The sequence below is a fragment of the Poeciliopsis prolifica genome, unplaced genomic scaffold (assembly GCF_027474105.1).
Source record: "Poeciliopsis prolifica strain line A6 unplaced genomic scaffold, Auburn_PproV2 SCAFFOLD063, whole genome shotgun sequence".
In the NCBI taxonomy this organism is placed as follows: Eukaryota; Metazoa; Chordata; class Actinopteri; order Cyprinodontiformes; family Poeciliidae; genus Poeciliopsis; species Poeciliopsis prolifica.
Window position 1 is genome coordinate 2,181,853 of NW_026562438.1, and position 16,261 is coordinate 2,198,113.

General features: G+C 46.7%; 2 protein-coding genes across 2 annotated transcripts; both read left to right on the top strand.

Moving 5' to 3' along the window:
- Positions 1-1,029: 1,029 nt before the first annotated feature.
- On the top strand, positions 1,030-3,300 carry LOC129379985 (exopolyphosphatase PRUNE1-like). The gene is made up of 7 exons (XM_055060942.1): positions 1,030-1,199; positions 1,331-1,515; positions 2,007-2,165; positions 2,232-2,323; positions 2,434-2,592; positions 2,717-2,807; positions 2,879-3,300. Exons 1-7 carry the CDS (start codon positions 1,030-1,032, stop codon positions 3,085-3,087), a joined length of 1,065 nt encoding a protein of 354 aa, XP_054916917.1. The 3' UTR covers positions 3,088-3,300.
- A 98-nt stretch (positions 3,301-3,398) lies between these two features.
- Positions 3,399-11,169, top strand: LOC129379983 (bcl-2/adenovirus E1B 19 kDa-interacting protein 2-like protein). The gene is given in 12 exon segments (XM_055060941.1): positions 3,399-4,392; positions 5,493-5,573; positions 5,821-5,870; positions 5,943-6,054; positions 6,056-6,162; positions 6,228-6,410; positions 6,592-6,694; positions 6,778-6,814; positions 6,816-6,910; positions 6,982-7,068; positions 7,539-7,637; positions 10,693-11,169. Coding segments are annotated over 12 exon segments (1,023 nt in total). The 5' UTR covers positions 3,399-4,348; the 3' UTR covers positions 10,718-11,169.
- Positions 11,170-16,261: the final 5,092 nt, after the last annotated feature.

The window sequence follows — 16,261 nt, forward strand, 5'->3', positions numbered from 1 at the left end:
AAGGAAAAGCAAATATAAATGATCTGAAGTTGTTTTACATTTGATCAGCTTATTGTCCCGTTGCCATGGCGCTCTGCAGCCGCTGTCATTTTTAACCCTTTAATAAAAACTGAACTAATTACCTGAATGTTTGATCATCATCATCAAACAGGATGGAGCAATTTGCTTAGTTCCTGCATCTTGACAGAAACCAGACCCGGATTTATATTAGATTTATATCTATAAACTGTTTACAGATTTATATCTATAAACTGTTTACAGATTTATATCTATAAACTGTTTACAGATTTATATCTATAAACTGTTTACAGATTTATATCTATAAACTGTTTATATCTATCAGAAATAAAGGCGCTGCCATCGTTCTGTGATTCCTGCTCCAGATGGTTTAGTTTGCTCCATCAACAAACTAATAATGTAGATCAATGAAGAAATCCTAAAATCTGACACCGCTCCGTTTCTTTTTGTGAAGAAGAAAGTGGCTGGTCTTCTTCAGAGGGTTGGAGTCGATTCCTTCAGTAGTTGTAGGTGCAGCGCCCCTACAGGCGACGGGGGGAACAGCTTTTTCACTTAGTTTCAGTGCAGTGTGAATGCGAACTACAGTTCTGAAAAGGTAACAAATGTTGCAACTTTAGTTCCCAATAGAACCGAGTCCACCGGACCATTCGGTCTGAATGCACCCTGAGAAATCACTTCAACGGTCCCACACATCAGAACCAGATCCCAGCCTGGTTCTGGTTGTGACTGCTGTGTCTCGTCTCGGTTCCCAGGACCGGGCCGGGCCCAGACGTCCACGTGGTTCTGGGGAACGAAGCCTGTGATGTTGACTCCATGGTGTCCGCCATGGCCTTTCGCCTACTTCCTGTCTAAGGTGAGGAAGTCGCCCAATCAGCTGCCAGACCTCAGTGTGCCGAGGTCCACCTGTGTGTGTGTGTGTGTGTGTGTGTGTGTGTGTGTGTGTGTGTGTGTGTGTGTGTGTGTGTGTGTGTGTCAGAGAACTGGTGGTCAGACTTGCGCTGGTTCTGCCTGATGAACATCCGGCAGTCAGACTTGGCGCTGCGGTCCGACAGCGTGTTCTTGCTGCGTCGCGCCGCTCTGCCGCAACACCTGCTGCTGTTCCGGGACCAGCTGGACCTGCGGGCGCTGCGGCGCGCCGGCCGCCTGCGGCTCACCCTAGTGGATCACAACGTCCTGCCCAGGTGAGCTGCAGAAGGGTCCCTTGATTCTGCCTGGATACCATGAACTCATCATGACCCCGGCAGGTGCTGCAGCCGCAGGGCCCTGAACGCCTCGCCTCCACAGCTGAGTTCTGATCCTCTTTCTCCTGCAGTTCAGACACTGACCTGGAGGGGGCAGTAGTGGAGGTGCTTGACCACCGTCAGGCTGAGAGGACACCCTCCCCAACCTGTCCCGTTACCGTGGAGATGGTAGGATCCTGTGCTACCTTGGTAACCGAACGCATCATCAAGGAGGCTCCACAGATTCTGGACCAACAGCTCGCCCTCCTACTTTACGGTACATACCTGGACACACACACCTGGACACACACACCTGGATACACACACCTGGATACACACACCTGGATACACACACCTGGATACACACACCTGGACACACACACTGGACACACACACCTGGACACACACACCTGGACACACACACCTGGACACACACACCTGGACACACACCTGGATACACACACCTGGATACACACACCTGGACACACACACCTGGATACACACACCTGGATACACACACCTGGACACACACACCTGGACACACACACCTGGATACACACACCTGGACACACACACCTGGACACACACACCTGGAAACACACACCTGGACACACACACCTGGACACACACACCTGGACACACACACCTGGAAACACACACCTGGACACACACACCTGGACACACACACCTGGACACACACACCTGCCTGACCAGATTCTGAGGGCATATCTGATTAGAAGCTGTTCTGAACCTTGTGTGTGTGAGCAGCCACAGTGGTGCTGGACTGTGTCAACATGGCTGCCGCTGCTGGTAAAGTGACTCCTAAAGACAGCTGCTACGTTGCTGAGCTGGAGGCGCGATTCCCCTCTCTGCCACCAAGGGGCGCTCTGTTCCAGGAGCTGCAGAAGGCCAAGTTGGACGTCTCAGGTGAGCCTCGGTGTTAGCTAGCACTCTCAGTGTTTGCCAGTAGTTAGAGCAGTGTTCTGTCTGCAGGTCTGAACATGGAGCAGATGTTGTTAAAAGACATGAAAACTGTTTCAGGAAGTCTCAACGTCGCCCTTCCTGTTATCTACCTCACTCTGGAGGTAACACCTGAACTGTACACAGAAGTGCATTCATACACAGCAGCAGTACTGTGTGAGTGCCAGCAGGGGGCCCTGTTGCAGCTCTTTCCCTCAGCCTTGTTGTGTTGCAGGAGCTGCTGCAGAGGGCGGAGTTGGAGGCGGAGCTTTCAGCTTTCTGTCACAAGTCAGGATTTGATGTGCTGCTGCTGATGACGATCTCCTTCACTGAGAGCGAGGAGCCAATCAGAGAGCTCGCTGTGTTCAGCCACAGCAGCACCTGCAGGGAGCAGGTATCACATGTTACACACTGGAAGTACCATAGTACTGTCACTATGGAAACCTGGTAGTTGTAGTTCTCCATCAGTAGACTCTGCTGGTTGTGGTTGCCATGCCAACCATGACGCTCTCCTCCAGGTGAGCGCTTACTTGCAGCGGGCCCAGAGCCCCGCCCTCGGCCTCAGCCCCGCCCCCTGCCTCCACCCTCTGATCTCAGCGTTCCATCAAGGTGAGGCCTTCACCTGGCTCTCCGGGGAGGGGCGGAGCTTGAGGTGCGTAACAGTTGTGTGTGGTTGCCAGGTAACGCGCTGGCGTCCAGGAAGAAGCTCCTCCCCCTGGTCCAGGACTTCCTGAAGGAGTGTGATGGCGCCATTTGCCTGGGAGACGCGGAAGAGGAGCCGGCGGTGCCGCCCACGCCCACAAACAGCCTGGTGGACAGCTGCCCTCTGGACGGCGGCCTGCCGCGCATCACCGCCGAGGAGCTGCAGGGCAAGTTCGATGACCTCTAACCTCACCTCTGTTACCACGGCAACGACGCTGGAAAATGGAGATGCAGCATCAGAACACAAAGTACGGTCAAGAATCTTTTCAAACTCGCATCAATCTGGCGGGTCCAACAGAACCTACTGGATCGGCCAAAGAGCAGCGGAGAGACGTTCTGTCCCAACCCTTCAGAATAAAAGCCATTATATCATAAATTAAATAAACTTTTCGAAATTAAAGCCTTTATTTCCTGTTTTTGTAACAAAGGGCCGTAACGACAGGAAGTCGGTGTTCAGAACTCTGTTCACAACAATAAAAGCTTGTCAGGTTGGTTCTTAAGAAAACCTGTCACAGTAAAAGTCTCTAAGATCGGTTCCTTCACAATAAAAGCCTGCCACAGGTTAGAAGTTCTAAAGCAGTATGTGGGTGGTTCTGTTTGACCTTTGACCTGAGGAGAACCTTGGTTGTAGTTTTGGCCCGTCTCAGAGAAACGTCTTATTGGATCAGAGTTTTTCTGCAGCTCCAGATCTGCACTCTGATTGGCCGATTTGGATTGAATAGATGACCCGGTTCACCACCAGAACCGCCAATCAGATCTGGATCTTTCTGGGTTCTGTGGAGAAACTTTGTGTCTCAGTGAAAGCTACTTCCTGTTCCTGTCTGGAAACGCAGCACGTTTCACAATGAGGCAGAGAGGAGGCTTTTATTATGAAACACAAAGAGGAAGTGACCTCTTTCGCTTCAGTGACAGGTTTCCATCTGCAGCTCAACCTGTAAGCTCTGTTTCACCTACAGACCCAGGTCCAAACGGTCGGCCCCAGTCCACCTGATCCAGCCTCAGAACCTCACCAGACCCAACCTTCGTGGCTCAGAACCAGAACCAACCAGGACTGCAGCAGAATGTTCTCACCGGATCCGGCTGAGCTGCAGCAGAGACCAGAACATGTGCTGGTTCTGAACGTCCGGTCTTGACGTTCTGGACCGGACGTTTCGATCTGGAATCCAACCAGAACACAAAATCTGAACCGACAGGCTTTTGGACCCTGCAGCTCCTCCTTCTGATTGGTTAATGAAGCTGCAGCTGACGCCCCGCCCCACCTGTCTGCAGCGACCAGGTGAGCCTGGACCAATCAGAGAGCGGCTCTGCCCTGCTATGCAGTCGGACCTGCTGGGCGAGTCAGACAGGAGAGAGAGAAGGAGGAACACACACACACACACACACACACACACACACCGGCGGCCGGTCATACATGCAGAGCAGACACCCCGTGACATCACTGTGACATCATGAACTCCCCTGCTGGGCAGATGGACGGGACCACCAAGGACAGGTGAGCCCGGTTCTGACCAGCAGAACCTCAGAGAGAGAGAGTGTGTGTGTGTGTGTGTGTGTGTGTGTGTGTGTGTGTGTGTGTGTGTGTGTGTGTGTGTGTGTGTGTGTGTGTGTGTGTGTGTGTGTGTGCTTCCTGTTCCTGCTCACAGAGGAAGTTGGTTCTTCCCGTCTGGCATGGAAGGCTTCACTGCCTTGGTTCTGATCCAGTTCTGGTCCTCAGCAGAAGAACCGGGTCTGTGTGGATTATGTCACTGTTTGGAAAGTCAGCACCTGATTGGTTCAGGTCCGGTTTATACTGCAAGCAGAACAGTGGTTCTGGACCTGCCGCTCTGATCCGGGTCAGAGCGGTGCTGGGTCACTGGTTCCTTGACTCCAGAACCTGCAGAATCTTTCAAATCCAGTGAAATCCTCCAGAAATTCCTGACGGTCCAGAGCGTCCCGTGGGACACCTGGACGTCCACCTGTCCACTAACTCTAGTTGTCATTGACTGTCTCGGATGTTAAGCGTTAAGCCCCGCCCCCTTAACACATGTGGGTTTTTCCCAGCCGGACCCTGAAGGCAGCGCGACAGAAACATGAAGCAGGCTCTCACCTGGCTGGGCCTCAGTGTGTGTCAGGAACAATAGGCCCCGCCCTCCTCACCTGCTCAGGTGTGTCAGTCTGAGCCATCGGGCCGGTTCCTGCTGAGCCAGAGAAGCTTCTCATCTGGAGAACGGGACCGGGTCGGTTGCACGGAACCATAGGAGTGAGTCTTGGTACCGGTGGTCCTGTGGACCGCATGTGGGTCACCCTGTTCCTCTGGGGACAAATGTCCTTGATGGAAGCTGGATCTGATCGGGTCGGGTCCAGTCAGTCACAGAGTTGGTTTACTGGGTCCGGTCCGTCCGGTCGGCTTAGGTCCAGTTACTCAGATGTTGTTTTCTTCCTGGTTTTATGTCTTTGGTTTTCTGTGGTTCTGGTTCTGAACATGTTGACCCAGTTATCCAATCAGAAAAGGGACTCTGTGACTGGATTGTTTCTTAGGAAATGGACCAACCAGAGAGCATTCTCGGTGACATCATCAGCTGCGCGCTAACTGTGTGTGTTCGGCCCCTGCAGTGCGGCTGAGGAAACCCTGCGGCCCGGCAGCAACCAGGACCTGGAGCTGAGGGACGAGTGGCTGGACGACGGCTTCCCCAGGTAAGCCCCGCCTCCAGCAGAACCAGAACCGGCCCGCTTACTCAGCTTCAGGTCAGATGATGGCCACAAGCTGAGCAAGCATGTGGTGACAGTGGGCAGGAAGAACCTTGCAGCAGAACCAGAATTAAAAACGGTTCTGATCAGCATTATTACATCAAACCCTCTAGAACCTTCACTGGTTTTACTGGACTGGGTTCTGCTGCTGTTCTGTCATGACCCGGTGGTTCTGTTCTGACCCGGTCTTCAGGCCACTCCCGGAGGATGCTGAGGGTCCAGCAGGAGGCGCTGCTGATTCAGGTGAGTCTGGTTCTGGTCCAAACGGATGCCCTCGATCCATTGAACCGAAGCCCGATCCCCACCTCTCTTTAGCCCCGCCCACCAGCCAGACTCAGTCGGGCGGGGCCAGGGCCAGGAAGCGGCTGACGGCGCCCGCCCTCAGCGACCCGAGCAGCGACAGCTTCTCGGCAGCGGCATTATCCGGGACCGGACGACTCGCCGTCGCTGGACATCAACCTGGAGGCGCTGGAGACGCCGTCCGGCAGCGAGTCAGGGACGCTGCCGGACGGCGTGCACGACTTGGAGTGGGAAGGTGAGGCGGCGGGGAGGCGGAGCTGCTGACTGCTCAGACGCTGACTGCTGACCTCTTCCTGACAGACGACCTGCCTGAGATGGGGAGGGGCCGGTCCGTGGGCGTGGCGGAGCCCAGTGAGGGTCTGATGGAGCTGGACCAGGTGGACCAACATGGCCGCCGGTGGAGGCGGTTCTCCATATCTGGACAAGAGTACCAGGTCAACATGAGCGTCCTGGAGCCTTACCTGCAGGTCTTGTCACATGGAGGTCAGAGGTCACACATACACCTGCAACTCACCTGCAGTACATCAAACACAGTAACTCACCTGCAGCATCTGAAACACAGGAACAGCTGCAACACCTGGAACCACCATAGAACACACCTGTAGCATCAGATCAATATCTGTGTTCACCATGACAACAAAGTGAAATTACCTGTCCTCTGCAGGTTACTATGGAGACGGGATGAACGCCATAATTCTGTTCACTTCCTGTTACCTGCCAGAGAACACAGTGGAGGACTATGAGTATGTTATGGAGAACCTGTTCAGGTGTGTTTGGGTGTGGAGTCAGTGCAGCGCGTGACAGAAGCCCACCTGGACAGACAGGTGACCCGGCTCTCGTTCTCCTGCAGGTACATCGTGGGAACACTGGACCTGATGGTTTCAGAGAAACTACCTGCTGGTCTACCTGTGCGCCATGGCTCCCAGGAACAAGCTGCCAGCCGTCAAGTGGCTCCATCAGTGCTACACTTCCATTGACAGGAGGTAGGATGGATTCCTCCGGCAGGGCGGTGCGGGCGGGTGGAGCTAGCTGCTCAGCAGGTGTTTCTGTGCAGGTTGAAGAAGGACCTGAAGGGCCTCCTGGTGGTGCATCCGGCCTGGTACATCAAGGCTCTGATCACACTGGTCAAGCCCTTCATCAGGTCTGCAGCGCACACACTGGTCCCACACACACAGACTGGTCCCACACACACACTGGTCCCACACACACAAACACATTGGTCCAAACACACACTGGTCCCACACACACAGACTGGTCCCACACACACTGGTCCACACACACACACACAGACTGGTCTAAACACACACTGGTCCACACACACACACTGGTCCCACATCCACTGGTCCAAACACACACTGGTCCCACACACACATTGTTCCCACACACATACTGGTCCAAACACAGTGGTCCACACACACACACACTGGTCCCACATCCACTGGTCCAAACACACACTGGTCCCACACACATTGTTCCCACACACATACTGGTCCAAACACAGACTCGCAATAAATAAGGCCAATATCTGATGAGCCAAAACGTGTCTCTTTCCATCTTGGCATCATGATCAGAGAACTTATTATGACCTCTGACCTCACCTGTTTTCCACAGTGACAAATTTAGCAGGAAGATTCGATTCATTCAGAACCTGGAGCAGCTGTCGCAGTTCATCCCCACAGACAGGCTGCAAATCCCAGAGGCAATCCGACAGTAAGAGCTGAAACATTCCTGAGCTAACACTGATCTATCGCTGAGCATTAGCTAATGCTGAGCTAACACTGAGCTATCGATGAGCATTAGCTAACGCTGAGCTAACGATGAGCTATCGATGAGCATTTGCTAACGCTGAGCTATCGATGAGCATTAGCTAACGATGAGCTATTGATGAGCTAACGCTGAGCTTTCGATGAGCATTAGCTAACGATGAGCTATTGATGAGCTAACGCTGAGCTATCGATGAGCATTAGCTAACGATGAGCTATTGATGAGCTAACGCTGAGCTATCGATGAGCATTAGCTAACGATGAGCTATTGATGAGCTAACGCTGAGCTATCGATGAGCATTAGCTAACGATGAGCTATTGATGAGCTAACGCTGAGCTATCGATGAGCATTAGCTAACGATGAGCTATTGATGAGCTAACGCTGAGCTATCGATGAGCATTAGCTAACGATGAGCTATTGATGAGCTAACGCTGAGCTATCGATGAGCATTAGCTAACGATGAGCTATTGATGAGCTAACGCTGAGCTATCGATGAGCATTAGCTAACGATGAGCTATTGATGAGCTAACGCTGAGCTATCGATGAGCATTAGCTAACGATGAGCTATTGATGAGCTAACGCTGAGCTATCGATGAGCATTAGCTAACGATGAGCTATTGATGAGCTAACGCTGAGCTATCGATGAGCATTAGCTAACGATGAGCTATTGATGAGCTAACGCTGAGCTATCGATGAGCATTAGCTAACGATGAGCTATTGATGAGCTAACGCTGAGCTATCGATGAGCATTAGCTAACGATGAGCTATTGATGAGCTAACGCTGAGCTATCGATGAGCATTAGCTAACGATGAGCTATTGATGAGCTAACGCTGAGCTATCGATGAGCATTAGCTAACGATGAGCTATTGATGAGCTAACGCTGAGCTATCGATGAGCATTAGCTAACGATGAGCTATTGATGAGCTAACGCTGAGCTATCGATGAGCATTAGCTAACGATGAGCTATTGATGAGCTAACGCTGAGCTATCGATGAGCATTAGCTAACGATGAGCTATTGATGAGCTAACGCTGAGCTATCGATGAGCATTAGCTAACGATGAGCTATTGATGAGCTAACGCTGAGCTATCGATGAGCATTAGCTAACGATGAGCTATTGATGAGCTAACGCTGAGCTATCGATGAGCATTAGCTAACGATGAGCTATTGATGAGCTAACGCTGAGCTATCGATGAGCATTAGCTAACGATGAGCTATTGATGAGCTAACGCTGAGCTATCGATGAGCATTAGCTAACGATGAGCTATTGATGAGCTAACGCTGAGCTATCGATGAGCATTAGCTAACGATGAGCTATTGATGAGCTAACGCTGAGCTATCGATGAGCATTAGCTAACGATGAGCTATTGATGAGCTAACGCTGAGCTATCGATGAGCATTAGCTAACGATGAGCTATTGATGAGCTAACGCTGAGCTATCGATGAGCATTAGCTAACGATGAGCTATTGATGAGCTAACGCTGAGCTATCGATGAGCATTAGCTAACGATGAGCTATTGATGAGCTAACGCTGAGCTATCGATGAGCATTAGCTAACGATGAGCTATTGATGAGCTAACGCTGAGCTATCGATGAGCATTAGCTAACGATGAGCTATTGATGAGCTAACGCTGAGCTATCGATGAGCATTAGCTAACGATGAGCTATTGATGAGCTAACGCTGAGCTATCGATGAGCATTAGCTAACGATGAGCTATTGATGAGCTAACGCTGAGCTATCGATGAGCATTAGCTAACGATGAGCTATTGATGAGCTAACGCTGAGCTATCGATGAGCATTAGCTAACGATGAGCTATTGATGAGCTAACGCTGAGCTATCGATGAGCATTAGCTAACGATGAGCTATTGATGAGCTAACGCTGAGCTATCGATGAGCATTAGCTAACGATGAGCTATTGATGAGCTAACGCTGAGCTATCGATGAGCATTAGCTAACGATGAGCTATTGATGAGCTAACGCTGAGCTATCGATGAGCATTAGCTAACGATGAGCTATTGATGAGCTAACGCTGAGCTATCGATGAGCATTAGCTAACGATGAGCTATTGATGAGCTAACGCTGAGCTATCGATGAGCATTAGCTAACGATGAGCTATTGATGAGCTAACGCTGAGCTATCGATGAGCATTAGCTAACGATGAGCTATTGATGAGCTAACGCTGAGCTATCGATGAGCATTAGCTAACGATGAGCTATTGATGAGCTAACGCTGAGCTATCGATGAGAATTAGCTAACGATGAGCTATTGATGAGCTAACGCTGAGCTATCGATGAGCATTAGCTAACGATGAGCTATTGATGAGCTAACGCTGAGCTATCGATGAGCATTAGCTAACGATGAGCTATTGATGAGCTAACGCTGAGCTATCGATGAGCATTAGCTAACGATGAGCTATTGATGAGCTAACGCTGAGCTATCGATGAGCATTAGCTAACGATGAGCTATTGATGAGCTAACGCTGAGCTATCGATGAGCATTAGCTAACGATGAGCTATTGATGAGCTAACGTTGAGCTATCGATGAGCATTAGCTAATGATGAGCTATTGATGAGCTAACGCTGAGCTATCGATGAGAATTAGCTAACGATGAGCTATTGATGAGCTAACGCTGAGCTATCATTGCTGCTACTGTTTTTCTGCTGTTATTTGTTGCTCGGCTCTTGTTCTATTTTACTCTCATTCTGCAGATCCTGATCTGCTTTTTGTTATTCTGTTTGTGTCCCATGAACAGAAGAGCTACATGCTACTGTTTAGCATGTAGCTCGATTTATCTCTTCTGTCTGCTGTTCATGTGTTCACCTATTCCTCCAGTTGCTGAAGTTTTTCCAGATCTTTGGTTTAGACGTTTTATTATTTGACCTTTCTCTCTCAGTGTTGTTTCTCCTGATACTTAAATCACAGATGAATTGATTTAAACTCGATGAATCGTCTGTCTCCATCTGTCTCTAGTTCCTGTCTCATCTCTCTGTTCTTCATAGGTACGATGAGAAGCTGAGAAGATGACAACCTCAGATGACCTCTGAAGGATCAGACCGGATGAATGTGGAGGCTGAAGCTGTCAGCTTGCTGACCTTTGACCTGCTGGATGTACAGACGTACAGTCTGGTTTATTGTGCTGCTTTGTTTATGTTGGGAGTTTTTAAGGAACTCTTCCTGGGTCGGTTTTCCGGCACATCTTCATGGACTCACATTCAGGACTGGTCTTCATCAGCAGCTCCTCCTCTTCCTCCTTCACTGCCTTCTCTCTACTTAACATCAACTCGTTGTTTCATGGCAACGTTGGCCTCAGGACCACCATGAACTGTAGCAGCGCCAACATGAGGAATCTGGTTGATGTGGTTGGTTCTGGTCTGGGTCTATATCGGGTTTTCATGTAGCAGGGGGCGGGGCGTTTGTGTAGGAGGTTCCTGATTGGTTATTCACCTGCTGCAGTAATAAAATATTTACAAGATGAATTCAAGTTCTGTCATTATATCACTGAGGGTAAAGGTCATTATATCATTGAGGGTAAAGGTCATTATATCTAAGGTAAAGGTCATATATCACTGAGGGTAAAGGTCATTATATCATTGAGGGTAAAGGTCATTATATCATTGAGGGTAAAGGTCATTATATCATTGAGGGTAAAGGTCATTATATCACTGAGGGTAAAGGTCAGTATATCATTGAGGGTAAAGGTCATCATATCATTGAGGGTAAAGGTCAGTATATCATTGAGGGTAAAGGTCATTATATCACTGAGGGTAAAGGTCATTATATCATTGAGGGTAAAGGTCATTATATCACTGAGGGTAAAGGTCAGTATATCACTGAGGGTAAAGGTCATTATATCACTGAGGGTAAAGGTCAGTATATTAGTGAGGGTAAAGGTCATTATATCACTGAGGGTAAAGGTCATCATATCATTGAGGGTAAAGGTCATTATATCATTGAGGGTAAAGGTCATCATATCACTGAGGGTAAAGGTCATCATATCATTGAGGGTAAAGGTCATCATATCACTGAGGGTAAAGGTCATCATATCATTGAGGGTAAAGGTCATCATATCATTGAGGTAAAGGTCAGTATATCACTGAGGGTAAAGGTCATTATATCATTGAGGGTAAAGGTCATAATATCATTGAGGGTAAAGGTCAGTATATCATTGAGGGTAAAGGTCATTATATCACTGAGGGTAAAGGTCAGTATATCACTGAGGGTAAAGGTCATTATATCACTGAGGGTAAAGGTCAGTATATCACTGAGGTTAAAGGTCATTATATCACTGAGGGTAAAGGTCATTATATCACTGAGGGTAAAGGTCATCATATCATTGAGGGTAAAGGTCATTATATCATTGAGGGTAAAGGTCATCATATCATTGAGGTAAAGGTCATCATATCACTGAGGGTAAAGGTCAGTATATTAGTGAGGGTAAAGGTCATCATATCATTGAGGGTAAAGGTCATCATATCACTGAGGGTAAAGGTCAGTTATCATTGAGGGTAAAGGTCATCATATCATTGAGGGTAAAGGTCATCATATCACTGAGGGTAAAGGTCATCATATCACTGAGGGTAAAGGTCATCATATCATTGAGGGTAAAGGTCATCATATCATTGAGGGTAAAGGTCATTATATCACTGAGGGTAAAGGTCATTATATCATTGAGGGTAAAGGTCATTATATCATTGAGGGTAAAGGTCATTATATCACTGAGGGTAAAGGTCATTATATCATTGAGGGTAAAGGTCATTATATCACTGAGGGTAAAGGTCATTATATCATTGAGGGTAAAGGTCATTATATCATTGAGGGTAAAGGTCATTATATCATTGAGGGTAAAGGTCATTATATCATTGAGGGTAAAGGTCATCATATCATTGAGGGTAAAGGTCATTATATCATTGAGGGTAAAGGTCATCATATCACTGAGGGTAAAGGTCATTATATCATTGAGGGTAAAGGTCATCATATCATTGAGGGTAAAGGTCATCATATCATTGAGGGTAAAGGTCAGTATAAAAACTGAGGTTAAAGGTCATTATATCACTGAGGGTAAAGGTCAGTATATCACTGAGGGTAAAGGTCAGTATATTAGTGAGGGTAAAGGTCATTATATCACTGAGGGTAAAGGTCATCATATCATTGAGGGTAAAGGTCATTATATCACTGAGGGTAAAGGTCATCATATCACTGAGGGTAAAGGTCAGTATATTAGTGAGGGTAAAGGTCATTATATCACTGAGGGTAAAGGTCATCATATCATTGAGGGTAAAGGTCATCATATCACTGAGGGTAAAGGTCAGTATATCACTGAGGGTAAAGGTCAGTGTATTAGTGAGGGTAAAGGTCATCATATCATTGAGGGTAAAGGTCATCATATCACTGAGGGTAAAGGTCATCATATCATTGAGGGTAAAGGTCATCATATCATTGAGGGTAAAGGTCAGTATATCACTGAGGGTAAAGGTCAGTATATTAGTGAGGGTAAAGGTCATCATATCATTGAGGGTAAAGGTCAGTATATCACTGAGGGTAAAGGTCAGTATATTAGTGAGGGTAAAGGTCATCATATCATTGAGGCTAAAGGTCAGTATATCACTGAGGGCAAAGGTCATCATATCATTGAGGGTAAAGGTCATCATATCACTGAGGCTAAAGGTCAGTATATCACTGAGGGTAAAGGTCAGTGTATTAGTGAGGGTAAAGGTCATCATATCATTGAGGGTAAAGGTCATCATATCACTGAGGGTAAAGGTCATCATATCACTGAGGGTAAAGGTCAGTATATCACTGAGGGTAAAGGTCAGTATATTAGTGAGGGTAAAGGTCATCATATCATTGAGGGTAAAGGTCATCATATCACTGAGGGTAAAGGTCATCATATCATTGAGGGTAAAGGTCATCATATCATTGAGGCTAAAGGTCAGTATATCACTGAGGGTAAAGGTCAGTGTATTAGTGAGGGTAAAGGTCATCATATCATTGAGGGTAAAGGTCATCATATCACTGAGGGTAAAGGTCATCATATCATTGAGGGTAAAGGTCATCATATCATTGAGGGTAAAGGTCATCATATCACTGAGGGTAAAGGTCAGTTTATCATTGAGGGTAAAGGTCATCATATCATTGAGGGTAAAGGTCATCATATCATTGAGGGTAAAGGTCATCATATCACTGAGGGTAAAGGTCATCATATCACTGAGGGTAAAGGTCATCATATCATTGAGGGTAAAGGTCATCATATCACTGAGGGTAAAGGTCATCATATCACTGAGGGTAAAGGTCATTATATCACTGATGGTGAAGGTCAGTATATCACTGAGGGTAAAGGTCATTTTATCATTGAGGGTAAAGGTCAGTATATCACTGAGGGCAAAGGTCAGTAAATCACTGAGGGCAAAGGTCAGTATATTAGTGAGGGTAAAGGTCATTATATCACTGAGGGTAAAGGTCAGTATATCACTGAGGGTAAAGGTCATCATATCATTGAGGGTAAAGGTCAGTATATCATTGAGGGTAAAGGTCAGTATATCACTGAGGGTAAAGGTCAGTATATCACTGAGGGCAAAGGTCATTATATCATTGAGGGTAAAGGTCAGTATATCATTGAGGGTAAAGGTCAGTATATCATTGAGGGTAAAGGTCATCATATCATTGAGGGTAAAGGTCATTATATCATTGAGGGTAAAGGTCATCATATCATTGAGGGTAAAGGTCATTATATCATTGAGGGTAAAGGTCATCATATCATTGAGGGTAAAGGTCAGTATATCACTGAGGGCAAAGGTCAGTATATCACTGAGGGTAAAGGTCATTATATCATTGAGGTAAAGGTCATCATATCATTGAGGGTAAAGGTCAGTATATCACTGAGGGCAAAGGTCAGTATATCATTGAGGGTAAAGGTCAGTATATCACTGAGGGTAAAGGTCAGTATATCATTGAGGGTAAAGGTCAGTATATCACTGAGGGTAAAGGTCAGTATATTAGTGAGGGTAAAGGTCATTATATCATTGAGGGTAAAGGTCATCATATCATTGAGGGTAAAGGTCAGTATATCACTGAGGGTAAAGGTCAGTATATTAGTGAGGGTAAAGGTCATCATATCATTGAGGGTAAAGGTCATCATATCATTGAAGGTAAAGGTCAGTATATCACTGAGGGTAAAGGTCAGTATATTAGTGAGGGTAAAGGTCATCATATCATTGAGGGTAAAGGTCATCATATCACTGAGGGTAAAGGTCAGTATATCATTGAGGGTAAAGGTCAGTATATCACTGAGGGTAAAGGTCAGTATATTAGTGAGGGTAAAGGTCATTATATCATTGAGGTAAAGGTCATCATATCATTGAAGGTAAAGGTCAGTATATCACTGAGGGTAAAGGTCAGTATATTAGTGAGGGTAAAGGTCATCATATCATTGAGGGTAAAGGTCATCATATCACTGAGGGTAAAGGTCAGTATATCATTGAGGGTAAAGGTCATCATATCATTGAGGGTAAAGGTCATTATATCATTGAGGGTAAAGGTCATCATATCACTGAGGGTAAAGGTCAGTATATCATTGAGGGTAAAGGTCATCATATCATTGAGGGTAAAGGTCATTATATCATTGAGGGTAAAGGTCATCATATCATTGAGGGTAAAGGTCATCATATCACTGAGGGTAAAGGTCATTATATCATTGAGGGTAAAGGTCATCATATCACTGAGGGTAAAGGTCATTATATCACTGAGGGCAAAGGTCATATCATTGAGGGTAAAGGTCATCATATCACTGAGGGTAAAGGTCATTATATCATTGAGGGTAAAGGTCATCATATCACTGAGGGTAAAGGTCATTATATCACTGAGGGCAAAGGTCATTATATCATTGAGGGTAAAGGTCATCATATCACTGAGGGTAAAGGTCATTATATCACTGAGGATAAAGGTCATCATATCATTGAGGGTAAAGGTCATTATATCATTGAGGGTAAAGGTCATTATATCACTGAGGGTAAAGGTCAGTATATCATTGAGGGTAAAGGTCATCATATCACTGAGGGTAAAGGTCATTATATCACTGAGTAAAGGTCATTATATCACTGAGAGTAAAGGTCATTATATCACTGAGGGTAAAGGTCATTATATCACTGAGGGTAAAGGTCATTATATCACTGAGGGTAAAGGTCATTATATCACTGAGGGTAAAGGTCAGTATATCACTGAGGGCAAAGGTCAGTATATCACTGAGGGCAAAGGTCAGTATATTAGTGAGGGTAAAGGTCATCATATCATTGAGGGTAAAGGTCATCATATCACTGAGGGTAAAGGTCAGTATATCACTGAGGGTAAAGGTCATCATATCATTGAGGGTAAAGGTCAGTATATCACTGAGGGCAAAGGTCATTTTATCATTGAGGGTAAAGGTCAGTATATCACTGAGGGCAAAGGTCAGTATATTAGTGAGGGTAAAGGTCATCATATCATTGAGGTAAAGGTCATCATATCATTGAGGGTAAAGGTCAGTATATCACTGAGGGTAAAGGTCATTTTATCATTGAGGGTAAAGGTCAGTAT